The 13,589-nt window shown below is 42.2% G+C and overlaps 1 protein-coding gene across 1 annotated transcript in view; it reads right to left on the bottom strand.

Moving 5' to 3' along the window:
* Positions 1-13,589, bottom strand: part of KIAA2012 — a 114,532-nt gene that overhangs the window by 46,684 nt on the left and 54,259 nt on the right. Inside the window, exons 11-12 of the mRNA XM_081261578.1 lie at positions 11,197-11,265; positions 2,550-2,626 (exon numbers count right to left, since the gene is read on the bottom strand). Of these exons, the coding sequence (XP_081117704.1) occupies positions 2,550-2,626; positions 11,197-11,265 (146 nt within the window). The remainder of the gene's footprint in view (positions 1-2,549; positions 2,627-11,196; positions 11,266-13,589) is intronic.

Genomic DNA, 13,589 nt, shown 5'->3' with positions numbered 1-13,589 from the left:
ATAAATCTTAAGAACACCAAATTCGGTGAGGAGTTGGGAGGACCTGCATTAAAAAAAGGGCACCGTACGTTTAGGACTTCAGAACTGGCAAGGCTCCATCCATATGCAGCTATTAATATGCAAAAAATGCCTTCATAAATACTTGATTCTGTTCACAGTGGGGAGGCAGTTCATTTGAAAGAGGAAATGGGAGCTTGGAGTTGAAACATGTCTGCTTGTCTCCTTTTTCTTTTTTCATTGCTCTTTTCATCTCCACATTTCCCCTTGTAGTTTTCTTCCCCCTCTTTCCCACAACTTAACCCCCTCTTCCAACTCCTAGAAGTTGCTCATGGCAGTTGCTGCTTTCATTTCTACTGAAGGATTTACCGCCGAGGCCCTGATCCTCCTGATCTTCTGGTCAGACGTGGAAGGGGTGCCTCAGGGGCTCTTCTCACCTTTTGCTATCCTTTCAGAGTGTTCTGCAGGCTACTGGGGGCAGGATCCTAACCCGTTCTGCTCCGGCCAGGGCGTGGGGTGCTCAATCCCACCAGTAGGGGGCACCAGAGGCAACTTCCCAAACCTGGAAACTCCACTCAACCCAGGCTGCTAAGCACAGTCTCCCTGACTCTCCCACCCACAGATTGTCTTGGTACCAAAATATCCCACCTTTGGGATAGCCTGCCCCACCCCCACACCTCAGCAGGCACTGTGATTTAAAAAAAAAAAATTTTATGTGGCTCCTTTGGGGCCAGATCCCAAGGGAGGGGGGTTGAGTTAGTGGGGGAATTAATGAAAAAAAAAAAAAACCCCAAACAAACAAACAAACAAAAAACAAGGGCAGGAACGGCTGATGCTGATTACAATAAATTTTGTGTGATATCGTCGCCTGCTTCAGAGTGGGAAAGGCCACATTGGAAGGAATCCACCCTGTTTGCCAGTGGCCCATCAAGGTAGGTAACTGAAATCTGCTGTGCAGAAATTTGTTTCTAAATCCTTTCCAGATGCTTTATAGTAAACATGAAATTAGTCATTTATGTGGAGTGGGTTGAGGAAGTGGTTAACATGGAAGTCAGTGATTAATCCAATAAAGGGCCATTAGCTTTGAGAATTAGGGGCTGTGAGAGGCCATAAGTACCTCTAAACTTCTCCCCATTTTCTCTGGGTTTGGGGACTGGTGGGGCCCCCTAGACTTTTCCTCAAAGGGTTTCTTATTCAGGCTTTTTTCTAAAGGAATAAAAACCTCTGAGACTTTATAAGGAATCAACTGGTTCTGGAGGAAACTATCCCCTCTTTTCACAAAGGAGGTCCATGAAGTTCTCTTAGTAAGTTCTCATAGTAAAGCCTGTCACAGCTATGCAGGAGGAACCAGGATTCAAATTTAAGACCCAGGGCCTGGTGCTCTTCTTTCTGACAGCAAAGTTCATGACTGAGTCTAGGACTTAATATTACATGACTGAGGTTCTCTTTCATCCCCAGTGATGTTAAAATGCAGTCATGGGGCTGCATGAATTTGAAGTGTGGAGGAGGCGTCTGCATGGCCTTTGGAGTTGTGGAATTACCCAAATATACCATATTATATTTTCCTTAGTCACAGGTTCTCTTATTTATTTATTTATTTATTTTAAAAAGCCTCTAGATTCCTTATAAGGGGTGTCTTCAAAAATAGGCATTTAAAAAAACAAAAAACAAAAAAAACCTTTACAGTTGGTTCTGTGGTTGCTCGGTAGCAGGGAGGGGCAGCCCAGCTGTGTTTACCTCAGCAGAGGCCAGACCCAAGCCTGGGTTCCAACAGTGAGCTCAGGCCCACCTCAGAAGCCTGCATGGGCACTGGGGAAACACCCATTTCTATTGTTATTTTTAACAGGTGAGGAGGAGGAGGGGAGCCAGACTGTGGCAGGAAGTTGGAGATATGGGAGAAATAAGACATCATGGCCCTAGAGACTGTCACACAGCTGGGAGAGACTGGAGTGCCCTGGGCTTTGCGCTGCTTCTGCCTCAGGTTCTTTGAGACTTGGATTCGGCTCTAGGAATTGCCCTGAGTTGACTCTCTAGCTGGAATCTGAAGGTGGTCCCAGCCTCAGAGCTTCCAAAGAAGAGGCAGACTTGTAAATATTTCTGCACATATGACCTTGAAACACTAATAGATATTCCTAGTATCTATTAATAGAGGAAATGTTTTCTTCTTTCTCCATGATCATCGCAATTTTTTCCATGACTGCTAATCCCCCCCCCCCCCCCATTAGGGATGAAAATGTGTGCCTTTTGCCTCAATAGAGGATAGCTTTTTGGTGTTTCCTTGTTCCTTCTCTGACTTTTAACAAGTCAGGGAAAAGCCTTCTCAGCCTATTGATATACATGAAGATCCAGACAATAGTCCAAGCTCAGTTAAAACATTCCAAGTCTGAGTATAGTAACCTCTGTGATGTGATGGTTTATGTGCTTCATTTTAGTGAGTAGGCAAAAGGGGCTCAAAGAGGTAAAAATCTCACCTAGGGTCACTCAGCAAGCTGGAATAAGAACCCAAGAGTCTTAATCACGAGTATCATGCTCATTCAGAGTCAGTACTATACCTGCTTCTCTGTTGTTTGGGTCAAAGGTGAAATTTCATAAAGATTCATGCGAAGATTGGTTCCAGATTCAGTGTTTGCTATGTTGAAAATCGGAGAGAAAAAGAATCAAGGTTGTCATATCTAGGTCTCATGAATTTTTATATGAACCACACACATGCACCCCTACTTCATAGGTATGTAAAATTATAAACACATATACACCTATGGAATTCAGATTTATCCACCAAATAACACCTGTAACTTTTACAGGCACAGACTCAACACCACACTATACATGGTGTTAAGACCTTGTATTCAAATTTGGATTTTTTCTTGTTTTGGTTGCTCTTTAGAAGAACAAAAGTAAATTCTTCGTGCTATTAAAATTCAAATAACTCTGAAATTAAAAAGGAAATATTGATGGAAAAGACCTGCTGATGCTGTGGAATATAAATTTTGTATGATTACCCTTTGCTAAAGTAGGATATGCTTCTGCAAGCTCCCAGATAGAGAGATGAGAGACTTCAGTTTCCCTTCAAAATGTGGACCATCGACAGGAGAGGTGGGAGCAAGGAACAAAGGAAGGTCAAGGCTGAGGTGGGGCTGGTGGGAGGAGACTAATGGACGTGATGAAGACCGTCTAGAGGCAGGAACCACATGGTGTTGTGTGTAATCCCCAGGATTCTCCTCTATGATGATATGGAATGCCAACAACTAGTGAGGGCTTCAGTCCAAGACTGCCTGACTCTAAGACTCCATGATGCTTCAGGGTAGAATTTATTTTTTCTTTTTCTCTCCCTAAGAAAGTAACTGTAATGTTTATAAAGGAATGTTTATTTGAGGAAAAGATTTAGCTAAGCACATGGCTCTACTCATAAGGATTCTAGTCTCCTCTAAGGGATCAGTGTCCAACAAAAAGTTCTCTCCATTCTTGGTTCATAAGTAGCTCTTTTACGAGCCTGTGACCATCCATGACTCTGTATTTTATTTTTGTCTTTTTGACCTGAAGAAAGGTCCCCTGTGGGTTGATCTTCCGTTTCCCCCCCCCCCCTCAGCCATTCCCTTCTGTCTTATTTGAAAATGGCTTCTGCAGAGACTTTAAACATTTCTTATTTTAAGTCAGGTTGGGGGGAAACTGAGGCCTAGAGAGTGGTTTTATGAGATTGGCTCAAGGCCGTATCTCAGAATAGCACAAGACCAGGAACCAGAACCCAGATGTCCTGACTTAACGTCTTGTGCTTCTCCCTCCACATCCCTGCCTCCTGTTCGCCTCGCTTGGAGCTTGCCACATCACAGCTGCCTGGCGGCGATCCATCCTCTGGACAAATCCGGCCCAGCCGAATTGTGTTGCGATGAGGTTCACTTCACTGTGGCTTGGAAAGAACCTTGGGTCTCTCAGAAAACGAAACTTATAAATTCTAATGCATAAGGGAAGTTCTTGCAACACCAGGAGAATGAATCAGTCAGCCAGAGTTCAAGAAATGTAAACACATTTTTAGATAGGAGACTGAAAAATCACTTAGGACTTCTCATCTCTTGGGTCAAGACCCTGGTAATTTACTGAGGTCCCAGCTGTCAAGGAGGAGACACCACTCCAACTGCATTCCTGGGAGATAAAGCAATGGGGGTGGTAAAACTGCCTCTTGGAACAATATGGAAAGATCTATCCCTGCGATCAAGTCAGAGAAACCGACTAACCCGTTGACCAACCCTGGGACCTGGCTGTGAACACAAGGCCTGGTTCTCCTCCTTGCCCATGAGCTGGTGTGTACATCACGGGCTACACACTGCACCACTTTCAGGCATGCGTGAACCTGGGAGCTCACAGTCTTTGTGTGATGAACATTTCTGCCACTAAAGAGATAAACAGAAAACACATTCCTTCCCTGGCTGCCCACCATCAGGCCCCAACAGATTTTCAAACACTTGCATTAATCTAACCACAGGCTTTTAGTGAGGAGATAGCATTCCTAGCCAGATAACCAGGCCATCTCAGAGATGACCCTTATTAGAGGGGGTCTCATCCCAAACCCCTTCTGCCTTTTCAGATCATGGGATCCTTCAGCTAACACTCAAAACCTAAAAAGCAGGAAAGAGCATCAGATTCTAGACAGAATATGGCCTCTTAAAATTTCCTTCTAAGTCCCCATGGACAGTGTTCCATTCCCAAGTTGTTGTTTAAAGAGAAATGGAACATAATCATAATTATGACAATTGTTTCAAGGTACTTATTTCCTTTGGTACGGGCCTCATGGGCCTCATCTGATGTCAAAATAGAAACCTAACTACAAAGAGTCACCTTATCAGGCTAGGAGGGCCACCTGGCTCCTTCCTAGATACATGTCAGAGCTTGGCAAAGAACATGGACCTTCCTACAGGCTCCAAGGTGGCCATATTTTCTGTGGTTACCAGGGCAGTAGTGGTTGGAGGCGTTGGCAGGAACCTCTTTAAATCTGTTTAGGGCCTTTTCCCACCCATACAATCTCTCTTTCTGATTACTAGAATGCTCTCATGGAACCCATAACTTGTAGTATCTCATTGCCTCGGACATTTCCACAGCCAAAAAGATCTCAGAAACTGCCCCGCCTTCCCACGGCTTCATAATGGACTTGCTGGCCCCAGCAGAAACCAGTAGATGAAGGCTTAAGTGCCAGCCCTGGTACCTTCATGGTTTTGTGTTTTTGGTCATAAATGGAAAATGCAAATGCAAATTCCAAATTATTAAAATAAAATTCTTCCCAGTATAAACTTAACTATAAAAGGAAGAATTATTCTGGCCCTGCTGGCCTTAAGAATATCTAAAAATACTTTATTTTATATGGGGTGACTCAAGATGCCTATGACCTATAGAGCGTTTGTAGCATTATAATAAATTTTAAGTCTGCCTGTTTCATGAAGGAGACCAAGACCCAAGATGGCCTTTTGGTATTGTAATTATCAAATTCTTGGGACAAGATTTAAGACCCTGTTTATGCTGCACAGTCTCCCTTTAAATCTTCCTAGATGAGGAGGAGGGTGAGATAGGCATATCAAATAGTTCCTGGAGACCTGAGAAAGTCTCCAGGCTAAAGACATACCCCTGGGAGTAGATGGATCTAGAAAATATGAGTCAGTCTGAATTTAAATGTGGAAGTGCCTAGCAAATAGGAGGGCTGTATTTTTCCTCCAATTTGGAATAGCAGTCCTTTTATTTACTTATATTTTCTTAGACAAAGGCTAGCTAAGTCTCAAAGATCTGGCTTTTGTTTTGGGAATACCAGCTTCTCTCAAAAGTTTATGAATTATTTTTAATGGGGAAGTCCAAAGGTGCATGGCAGTTTACCAAGCCCCAAATGGAAGCCAAGTTAGATGACGGAATTTAAATTTGAATTGTGTTGTAACAATATATCAACTACGTGAGAAGCCCTCCAATCAGGATACATCACAGGATTGATTAGGATATTTGTGATAGAAGACCGACCATGTGGAGGAAGGGAATTAAAGAAAGAGCTGAAACTACATCTGCATACAAAGTGACCAGCCAATTCAGTTTCTGTGGTAGTCTCTATCTCTTCTTTCCTTTTTTTTTTTTAATTTATTTTTTTTCCCCAGTACCAGGGATTGGACCCAGGGGTACTCAGCCACTGAGCCACATCCCCAGCTGGTGTTTACATTAATTTTCAAATGAGGAATTGAATGGAGAATAGAGGAAAATCCTTAGGCCACAGGGGAATGTGTGAAGAAAGCAAGAGCAACAGAAACTAAGAGGGAAAAAGGCCTTAAGAAAAAACTCATTAAAAAAAGAGAGAGAGAGAGAGAAAAAGAAAAATCTCATGCTTTTAATGACTGTTTTTGATGAGAAGATAACACAAATATTTGAAATGTGATAAAACAGAAAATAATATTTATAAGGCTGGGGATGTAGCTCAGTGCTGGAGTGCTTACCTAACATGTGTGAGGCCTTGGGTTCAATTCCAGTTCAGGAAAAAGGTATTCTAAAAAATATTTAATGGGCTTGGGTTGTGGCTCAGCAGTAGAGCGCTCACCTGGCACATGCGAGGCCCTGGGTTCGATTTTCAGCACCACATATAAATAAAATAAAGGTATTGTGTCAACTACAACTAAAAAAAATTTAAAAAATATTTATTGATGACTGGTTAATGAAAATTATAATTGTTTTGATTACTCTGACAAAAAATTTCATGTTTTAAGTTTTATTATAGGTTGAGAAATAAAACTGATACACACCATGCAAGCACACACACAATTTTAAAATTCATTCCAGCTTGAAAATGCATTTTACCAAATACTTCACTGCTTGGGCCTCTTCCCTCAGCATTTCACATACTGAATGACAGCAGATCCTGGCTACCTGGGAGGGACACACCTTGAGAATTTTAAGAATCCTTAGATTTGTGAATATCCCTGATAATATCATATCTACAGTAAAACTGAAGTTGGAGTGAAAAAAGAGAGAGGGTTCTTTAGACTATTAGTGAATCTATAAGTAAAAGGTTAGAGAGATTTATGAAAGTATTTTTTTTTGGAAAGAGAATCATCAAATTGTTAGACCATTTCACTTTTTCTTACTTTCATCTCTGGCCCAAGAGTTGGTCTTTTAGGGCTTTTACAAATGTATATGTGTATATGTATATGTAGGTTATATATATATGTATATTATATATAAATGAATAAAGGCTCTTCTATGTAAAATAATGGCACAAGAGCTATTGCAGATGTTATAATGACTGTAGACCACAATACGGAGACATGGTGCTGGCGTGTTGTCAGGCTCATCTACTAGCTTAGTGATGGTCTTCTTCCAGCCTTGTAGTGTTTATGATTTGACTTCATGCCTCTGTAAAATATAAATTATATGGGTTCCTGACCTTTTTTTTCTTGTGTTTAATACTGGGAATTGAACCCGGGGGGTGCATTATCACTGAGCTACATTCCCAGCCCCCCCCTTTTTTTGTACCAGGGATTGAATCCAGGGGTGCTTAACCACCAAGCCACATCTCTAGTCATTTTTATTTTATATTTTGGGACAGGGTCTCATTAAGTTGATTTAAGGCCTTGCTAAATTACTGAGGTTGGCTTTGAACTTACAATCCTCCTGCCTCAGCCTCCCAAGTTGCTGGGATTACAGGTGTGCACTACAGCACCTGGCTGTATCCCTAACTTTTAAAATAATCTGCAAATAATTGAAACCAACCTTCACATTCACAAATACCCATAAAGTTCACCATCTATGTAATATATATGGAATACTATCACTTAAATTTTTTTTGTAGTTGTAGAGGGACAGCATGACTTAATTTTATTTGTTTATTTTTATGTGGTGCCAAGGATTGAACCCAGTGCCTCATACGTGCCGGGCAAGTGCTCTGTCAGTGACTACAGCCCTAGCCTACTCTCACTTTTATTGAAAAAAATGTTCATTAAAACCAAATGACCAAAAATAAAACAAAAAGTTGTAACAGCTGTGTAGGTGATTCCAATGCAAAGATATCATGAATTGCTCTTTTAGCTCAGTTCCAGAGGGTATCAGGTATTTTCATATTACGGTTACATCCGTCTCCTTAAAAACAAATGGGGGATGTTAGACAAAGAGATGTAGGGACTTTTTGTTAAGGTCATTGAGCAAATGGAGGGAACAAATAAAGTTCTTATATTCTAAGTCCTGAAAGAGGCACTCTGAGCTTATGTACGGGCAGTGATTCGAATGCATTTTCCAGCAGAGACTATGTTCTGCGTGGCTATTAGACTCCCAAGTCAATGTGAAAACACAAAACAAACAACCAAACAAAAACCCCTGTTTAACTCCTCCAGTAACTGAAGTCCTTCAAGCAGAAAATACTTAGGAAACATTAACAATAGGTGTGTCACCATGAGCACTGCACCAGGTACTGGGCATGCTAATACACCCTGCCCTTAAAAGGCTTGCAGTCTCATAAAGAGAAAAGTCTAGTAAGTCAACAATACTGTGAGACAGATGCTGTGATGGGGAAAGCATCGGTACACTGTGTGCATGTGGAGGGGCCTGTCACCAGGTTGGAGGGGTGGAAGGTGAGATCGAGGAGAGCGGGGAAAGGTGAGCTGAGGGAAGCAGAAAACCTGCCTCTCAGCTTGAGAGCTAAATCGGGAACTGAGGATTAACAGGAGTTAACCAAGACCCGGGGTAAAAATTGAGGATAACAGAAAGTAGTACAGGTTGCCGGGGGTGGGGGTGGTGGTGTTAGGGAACGGGAGAAGGTAGAGTTGTTTATTGGGTATAAAGCTTCAGTTTTGCAAAATGAAAAGAGTTCTTGAGATTGGCTGGTAACAATGTGATTGTAATTCAGTGCTACTGTGTACATTTAAAAATGGTTCCGATGGGAAGTTTTAGGTTATGTGTATTGTACCACAATTAAAAAAAATTACATTGGATAGGAAGAGATGAGGATTGTGCCCCAAGTACAGAGAACAGTGTATTTTAAAGTTTGGAAGCAAGAGATTTGTGTTAGTCTGTGATCTTTTAGTTATTAGGAGTAGAGAGGAGAAAGAATAAATTTCTTTTCCCTTTCTTGGATATAGAGCTGGCCATGGGGCCATGCTGTGAAAGGGTCAGTTTGTCTCTGACACCCTATATTTCCCTCCATATACTGACATGCTTCTATTCATCCAAGCTCTCTGGGGTCTTCCACCTGTCAGGAATGTTTCAACCCTTAAAACTCCACTTACTTCCAAATAACTCATCTCTGTTTCTGTCCTGTATCAGAACTTTTAGTCCCTCAGTGCATCTAATCTCAGCTGGACTGCAAAAGGACTACTGATTAAATTTTCACTAAAGTGTGAATGACTATACATTAGCTTCTCAGAAGTATGAACCCAGGGCCTTGTGCATACAAGGCAAGTTATTTACCATTAAGCTATACCCTCAGCCCAAGAGGATTCTTCTTAATCCAAAGAAAATCTCTTGTTTGGTGACATTTTAATAAAAAATAAGTGAAATTATAACATTTTTTGGCTGTACTAGGAAGAATGTTTTGGTTTGAAGAACTATCCTGTAAAACAGACTATCTTGATTGAAAATTTGCCTCCACACTGGTTCTCCCATAGTTTTATTTTTTTTTTTCAGTTTCTTCTCTTTTCCCCATAAATTTGCAAAAAGTCATTTTCAGTGACTCACAAAAGGGTATTTGATACTGAGTAAGGGGAATTGGAGGGGGAGATGGGTGTTCAACAGAAGCCATTTGTTTGAAGAAGTCATTATGAAGTCATATATTATCAGACAGAAATGTGCCTATTTATATTGATACCACTAGTAACCAGGCATATCAGAAAAATGCAGGATTCAATTCTAGCTGTGTACTTCATATAACTTTGGGCAAGTCAATTAACCTTTCTGAGCCACATTATCCTAGATAAAAAGTGAAGATAGGGGCTGGGGCTGTAGCTCAATGGTAGAGCACTTGCCTCACACATTCGAGGCACTGGATTCGAACCTCAGCACCACATAAAAATAAATAAAATAAATAAAGATACTGAGTCCATCTTAAAAAAATCTTTAAAGAAAAAAAAACCCTCAATGTTTGGCATATCAGAGCTAAGTAGGTAACTATCACTACCACCAGTACCATCATCATTCACCATGATCACCACACTATCGCCATCATCATCACCACCATCATCATCAACGTCATTATCACCACCATCACCACCATCATCATCTTAGTAGAAGGCTGCTATTTCGGAGTTGCTCTGGCCCAATGTGAAAATGAGCAAATGAACACTGAAGTTCCTCCTACTGAGGTCAGGGTGTCTGCTTGAGAAGATAGCAAGGGGGGAATGCAGGGTCTAGACTCGCAGGTATTTCTCTGCTTAGAGATTTTGAGATTGGCAAGGATATGTCTGTGTCTTTTCTCCTACTTTTGCAATCTCTGGCAAGAACAATTGCCTCCACCCAGCTCTGGCTCCAGCCCTCAATCTGTTGCTTCCTGTTACTAGGCCAGATCCCTCCTGCAAGCTGCTTCTCCCCCCCCCCCCCAAATAAGCAGCAAGAGAGACCACACACATTTCCCTGTTAATCAAAGACTATTTTTAGGAGAGGGAGAGAATGTCTACCTAATCATCATTTCCCCCTGGTCTGAAGCAGCAGCAGCAGCAGCAGCAGCAGCCGTGTCTGTGGGTGGAAGATGAGCTACGAAGTTTTGTATATCTTTCCATGGGGGAAATGAAACTTAAAGGAATCGGAAGAGGCAGAGCTGGCCTCAGTCTTCCACTTAAAATGCAAGTCAGAGGGTCTTTTCCATAGAGCTTCCTAGTTTGTGGTTCTGCAGGCTGAGCTGTGCACAACTCCAGGGAGCAATCTCCACCTCATTACTGTGGGAATTCTACAGTGTACAGCCTGTGGGACCCACAGGACAGCCCTGCAATTTACCCTTCCTGGGCCAGCTAAGTGCAAGCACTTGGTTGGAGCCAAATTCAAGTGTTTTCTAATATTTATACTCAGATTACAGCATACTGGGCTGTCCTCGAGTAATTCATGAGGACTTCACTTTTCTCAGGCTTCCCAAGAAGTAAATCCCCTTTTACTGGTATATTAGGGGAGGCACGATGTGCTCCTGGAAGTGTAGGTAGGAAAATCATATGTTCACGAGTCAAATGAGACAGACAAGTAGAGACAGTCTTTTAGGGAAAAGCTTACTTTGCAGGACTTGCTGGATACTGGATCCTTCTTCTTCATGGCTGATGTTTGAATAGGCAGATTCATAGACTGAGAAACAATCAGGGAGTTTACCTAAGAGTGTGAAAAACTCGAGGAAAGTCCCTTTTCCTTACCCCAAGATAGGGGAAGAAAACAAGGAGATGCCTTGATGCCTAAGCATCAGTTGGACAGTTTTGAGAATCTGTTGATGCCACTAGGGAGAGAATGTTGATCTAGGATTTTTTAAAACATTGAGGAAAATACTGTTTTTAATCTAAGATGTTTAAAGGTGAAACACTCCTGGGCCCATGATGCTGAAATTCTGAGAGAACTTCTAACAGAAGGAACATAAAACAGTGAACGTATGACATACGCTGGAGGAGGTGCCCAGATTTGAAGAGATGTGCAGCCACAGGGCTGAGACACAAGTGTGAGGAGCCCCAGTCTCCAGCTGTAGCTCCCAAACAAGGGGCAAATTGGACCAGGGCAGAGAGGAGGGATCCCAACCCATCTGACTTCAGCCAACAAGACAAGCTTTTCACACATCTTGATGAATCCTTTTGTGATCTGTTAGAGCCACCAGGGGTGAGAATTCTTCTCCTAACTGTCCTTGTCAGTCAAAATGAAAACATATTAAAACAATGCTGTTTGAATGACTGAAGAGAATAAGGATGACAGACCCAAGAAAGAAAGTTCAGGGACAGGTAACAGCAAAGAGGCCCCATGAGTGGATCCTAAATGAAGGAAGAATGGTTTATAAAGGGAAAGTGTGTGTGTGTGTGTGTGTGTGTGTGTGTGTGTGTGTAAGGGGGGCGGCCAGAAGTGAGCTAGAGAGAGAAAGATGTGAGATAATAAGAAAGAAAAAGAGAATCCTAGCAAATTTGATCTGGAAAAGAGATCGTTTAGGCTAATTACCCACCTCAATTTATTTCAAGTATTTTATTTATTTTTGCTTCATTGTCTCATTACTGGTAATAAATATATTAGGGAGTTTGCCCCCCCCCAAAAAAAAAGAAAGTTTGGTTTTTATTGATTGGCTCAGCGGCTGGGAGGCCTGGGCAAGGCAGCCTCCTGTGCGCCTGCCTGCTGCACCAAAGGAGCACATGCACGCCCATCCCCGAGGCGGAGCCGGCAACCTGGGACTCTGAGAGCCCACGGTGGAGGGAGGAAAAGCCATAATTAGTGTTAATTGTTGACCCCACAGTTCAAGAATAGATGCTCTGGAGAATGGAAAATGAGAACAAACATTAATTATTGAGTAGGGACCTTGGAGACAGACACTCTGGATTAAAAGGAGAGAGATAAATTGCATAATGAATGTTAATTTTCCCTCCAAGAATTGAGTGGTCGGTGGTTGAAAAAGAAAAAAGGGGCTATAACAGTCCTGAAAGAGAAAACTCCATGTGTGTCGGGTGAGAGGGTAGAGGAGGGTTACCCCAACACTTTCCATCACCATTCATCACCGCACCCTTTGCCTCATTGCTCCCATGAAATCTGCTCTCCGGGTTATCCTTAGAACTCTTTATTTTCCACGGTTGTCTGTTAGAAAGCTCAATCGTTTTCCCTGTAGCATATAAATCAGAAACCAGCCACACTGCATTACTGACAAGCTGAGGGGCACATACCACTGGATCTATTTTTTGTGTGCTGTGAGCCCTGTGACTTGAAAGGAGGCCCCTGGAACTGTGGGCCTGTGGGTGCTGTTGCTGGGGTATGTGGGCTCCAGGGCCTTAATTGTTGTTTTATCTTAATTTCAATACAGGAGCCACATACACATCGTCTCCCGCAAAATAATTTCTTAACTAAAAGTAAAAACAGAATAAAGGTAATTATAGCCAATTTGCAGACTCCACAAACAGGCTTGTCACTGGTTACTCTGATTTCAAAATGCTGATTGATATCCCCACATCCAGGCAGTGTCCCTGGGGATCTTCATTTTCATCATCCTCTGACCAGGCTCTTTTTTAAAAATATTTTTTAGTTATAGATGGATGCAACATCTTTATTTTGTTTATTTATTTTTATGTGGTGCTGAGGATTGAACCCAGTGCTTCACATATGTGAGGCAGGCGCTTGGCCACTGAGCTACAATCCCAACCCTGTCCAGGCTTTTATCAGCAGTTGTATGGATGATTTTTCCATAGCCAAGACTCTCTGCCTCTCCTGTTCCTTCATGCTGGCACACACGTTGGGTTGCATGACATCCCTTCTCAAACATCTGTGATTCCTTGTTGCCTAAATGGCAGAATTTCAGCCCTAGCCTGGCACACAAGGCCTTCCCTGGTCTAGCCCTGGCCTGCCTTTCAGCCCCACTTCCCTGCCTCTGTGGTCCTCACACTGGGCCACTGCTCATTTCCCTCATGTTTGCTACGCCCTTGCCTCTTTTTGTCTTT

Source organism: Spermophilus citellus (genome assembly GCF_964194105.1).
Source record: "Spermophilus citellus genome assembly, chromosome: 11".
Taxonomy (NCBI): domain Eukaryota; kingdom Metazoa; phylum Chordata; class Mammalia; order Rodentia; family Sciuridae; genus Spermophilus; species Spermophilus citellus.
The sequence above is the reverse complement of the archived record's forward strand: the minus strand, read 5'-3'. Positions and strand labels throughout refer to the sequence as shown.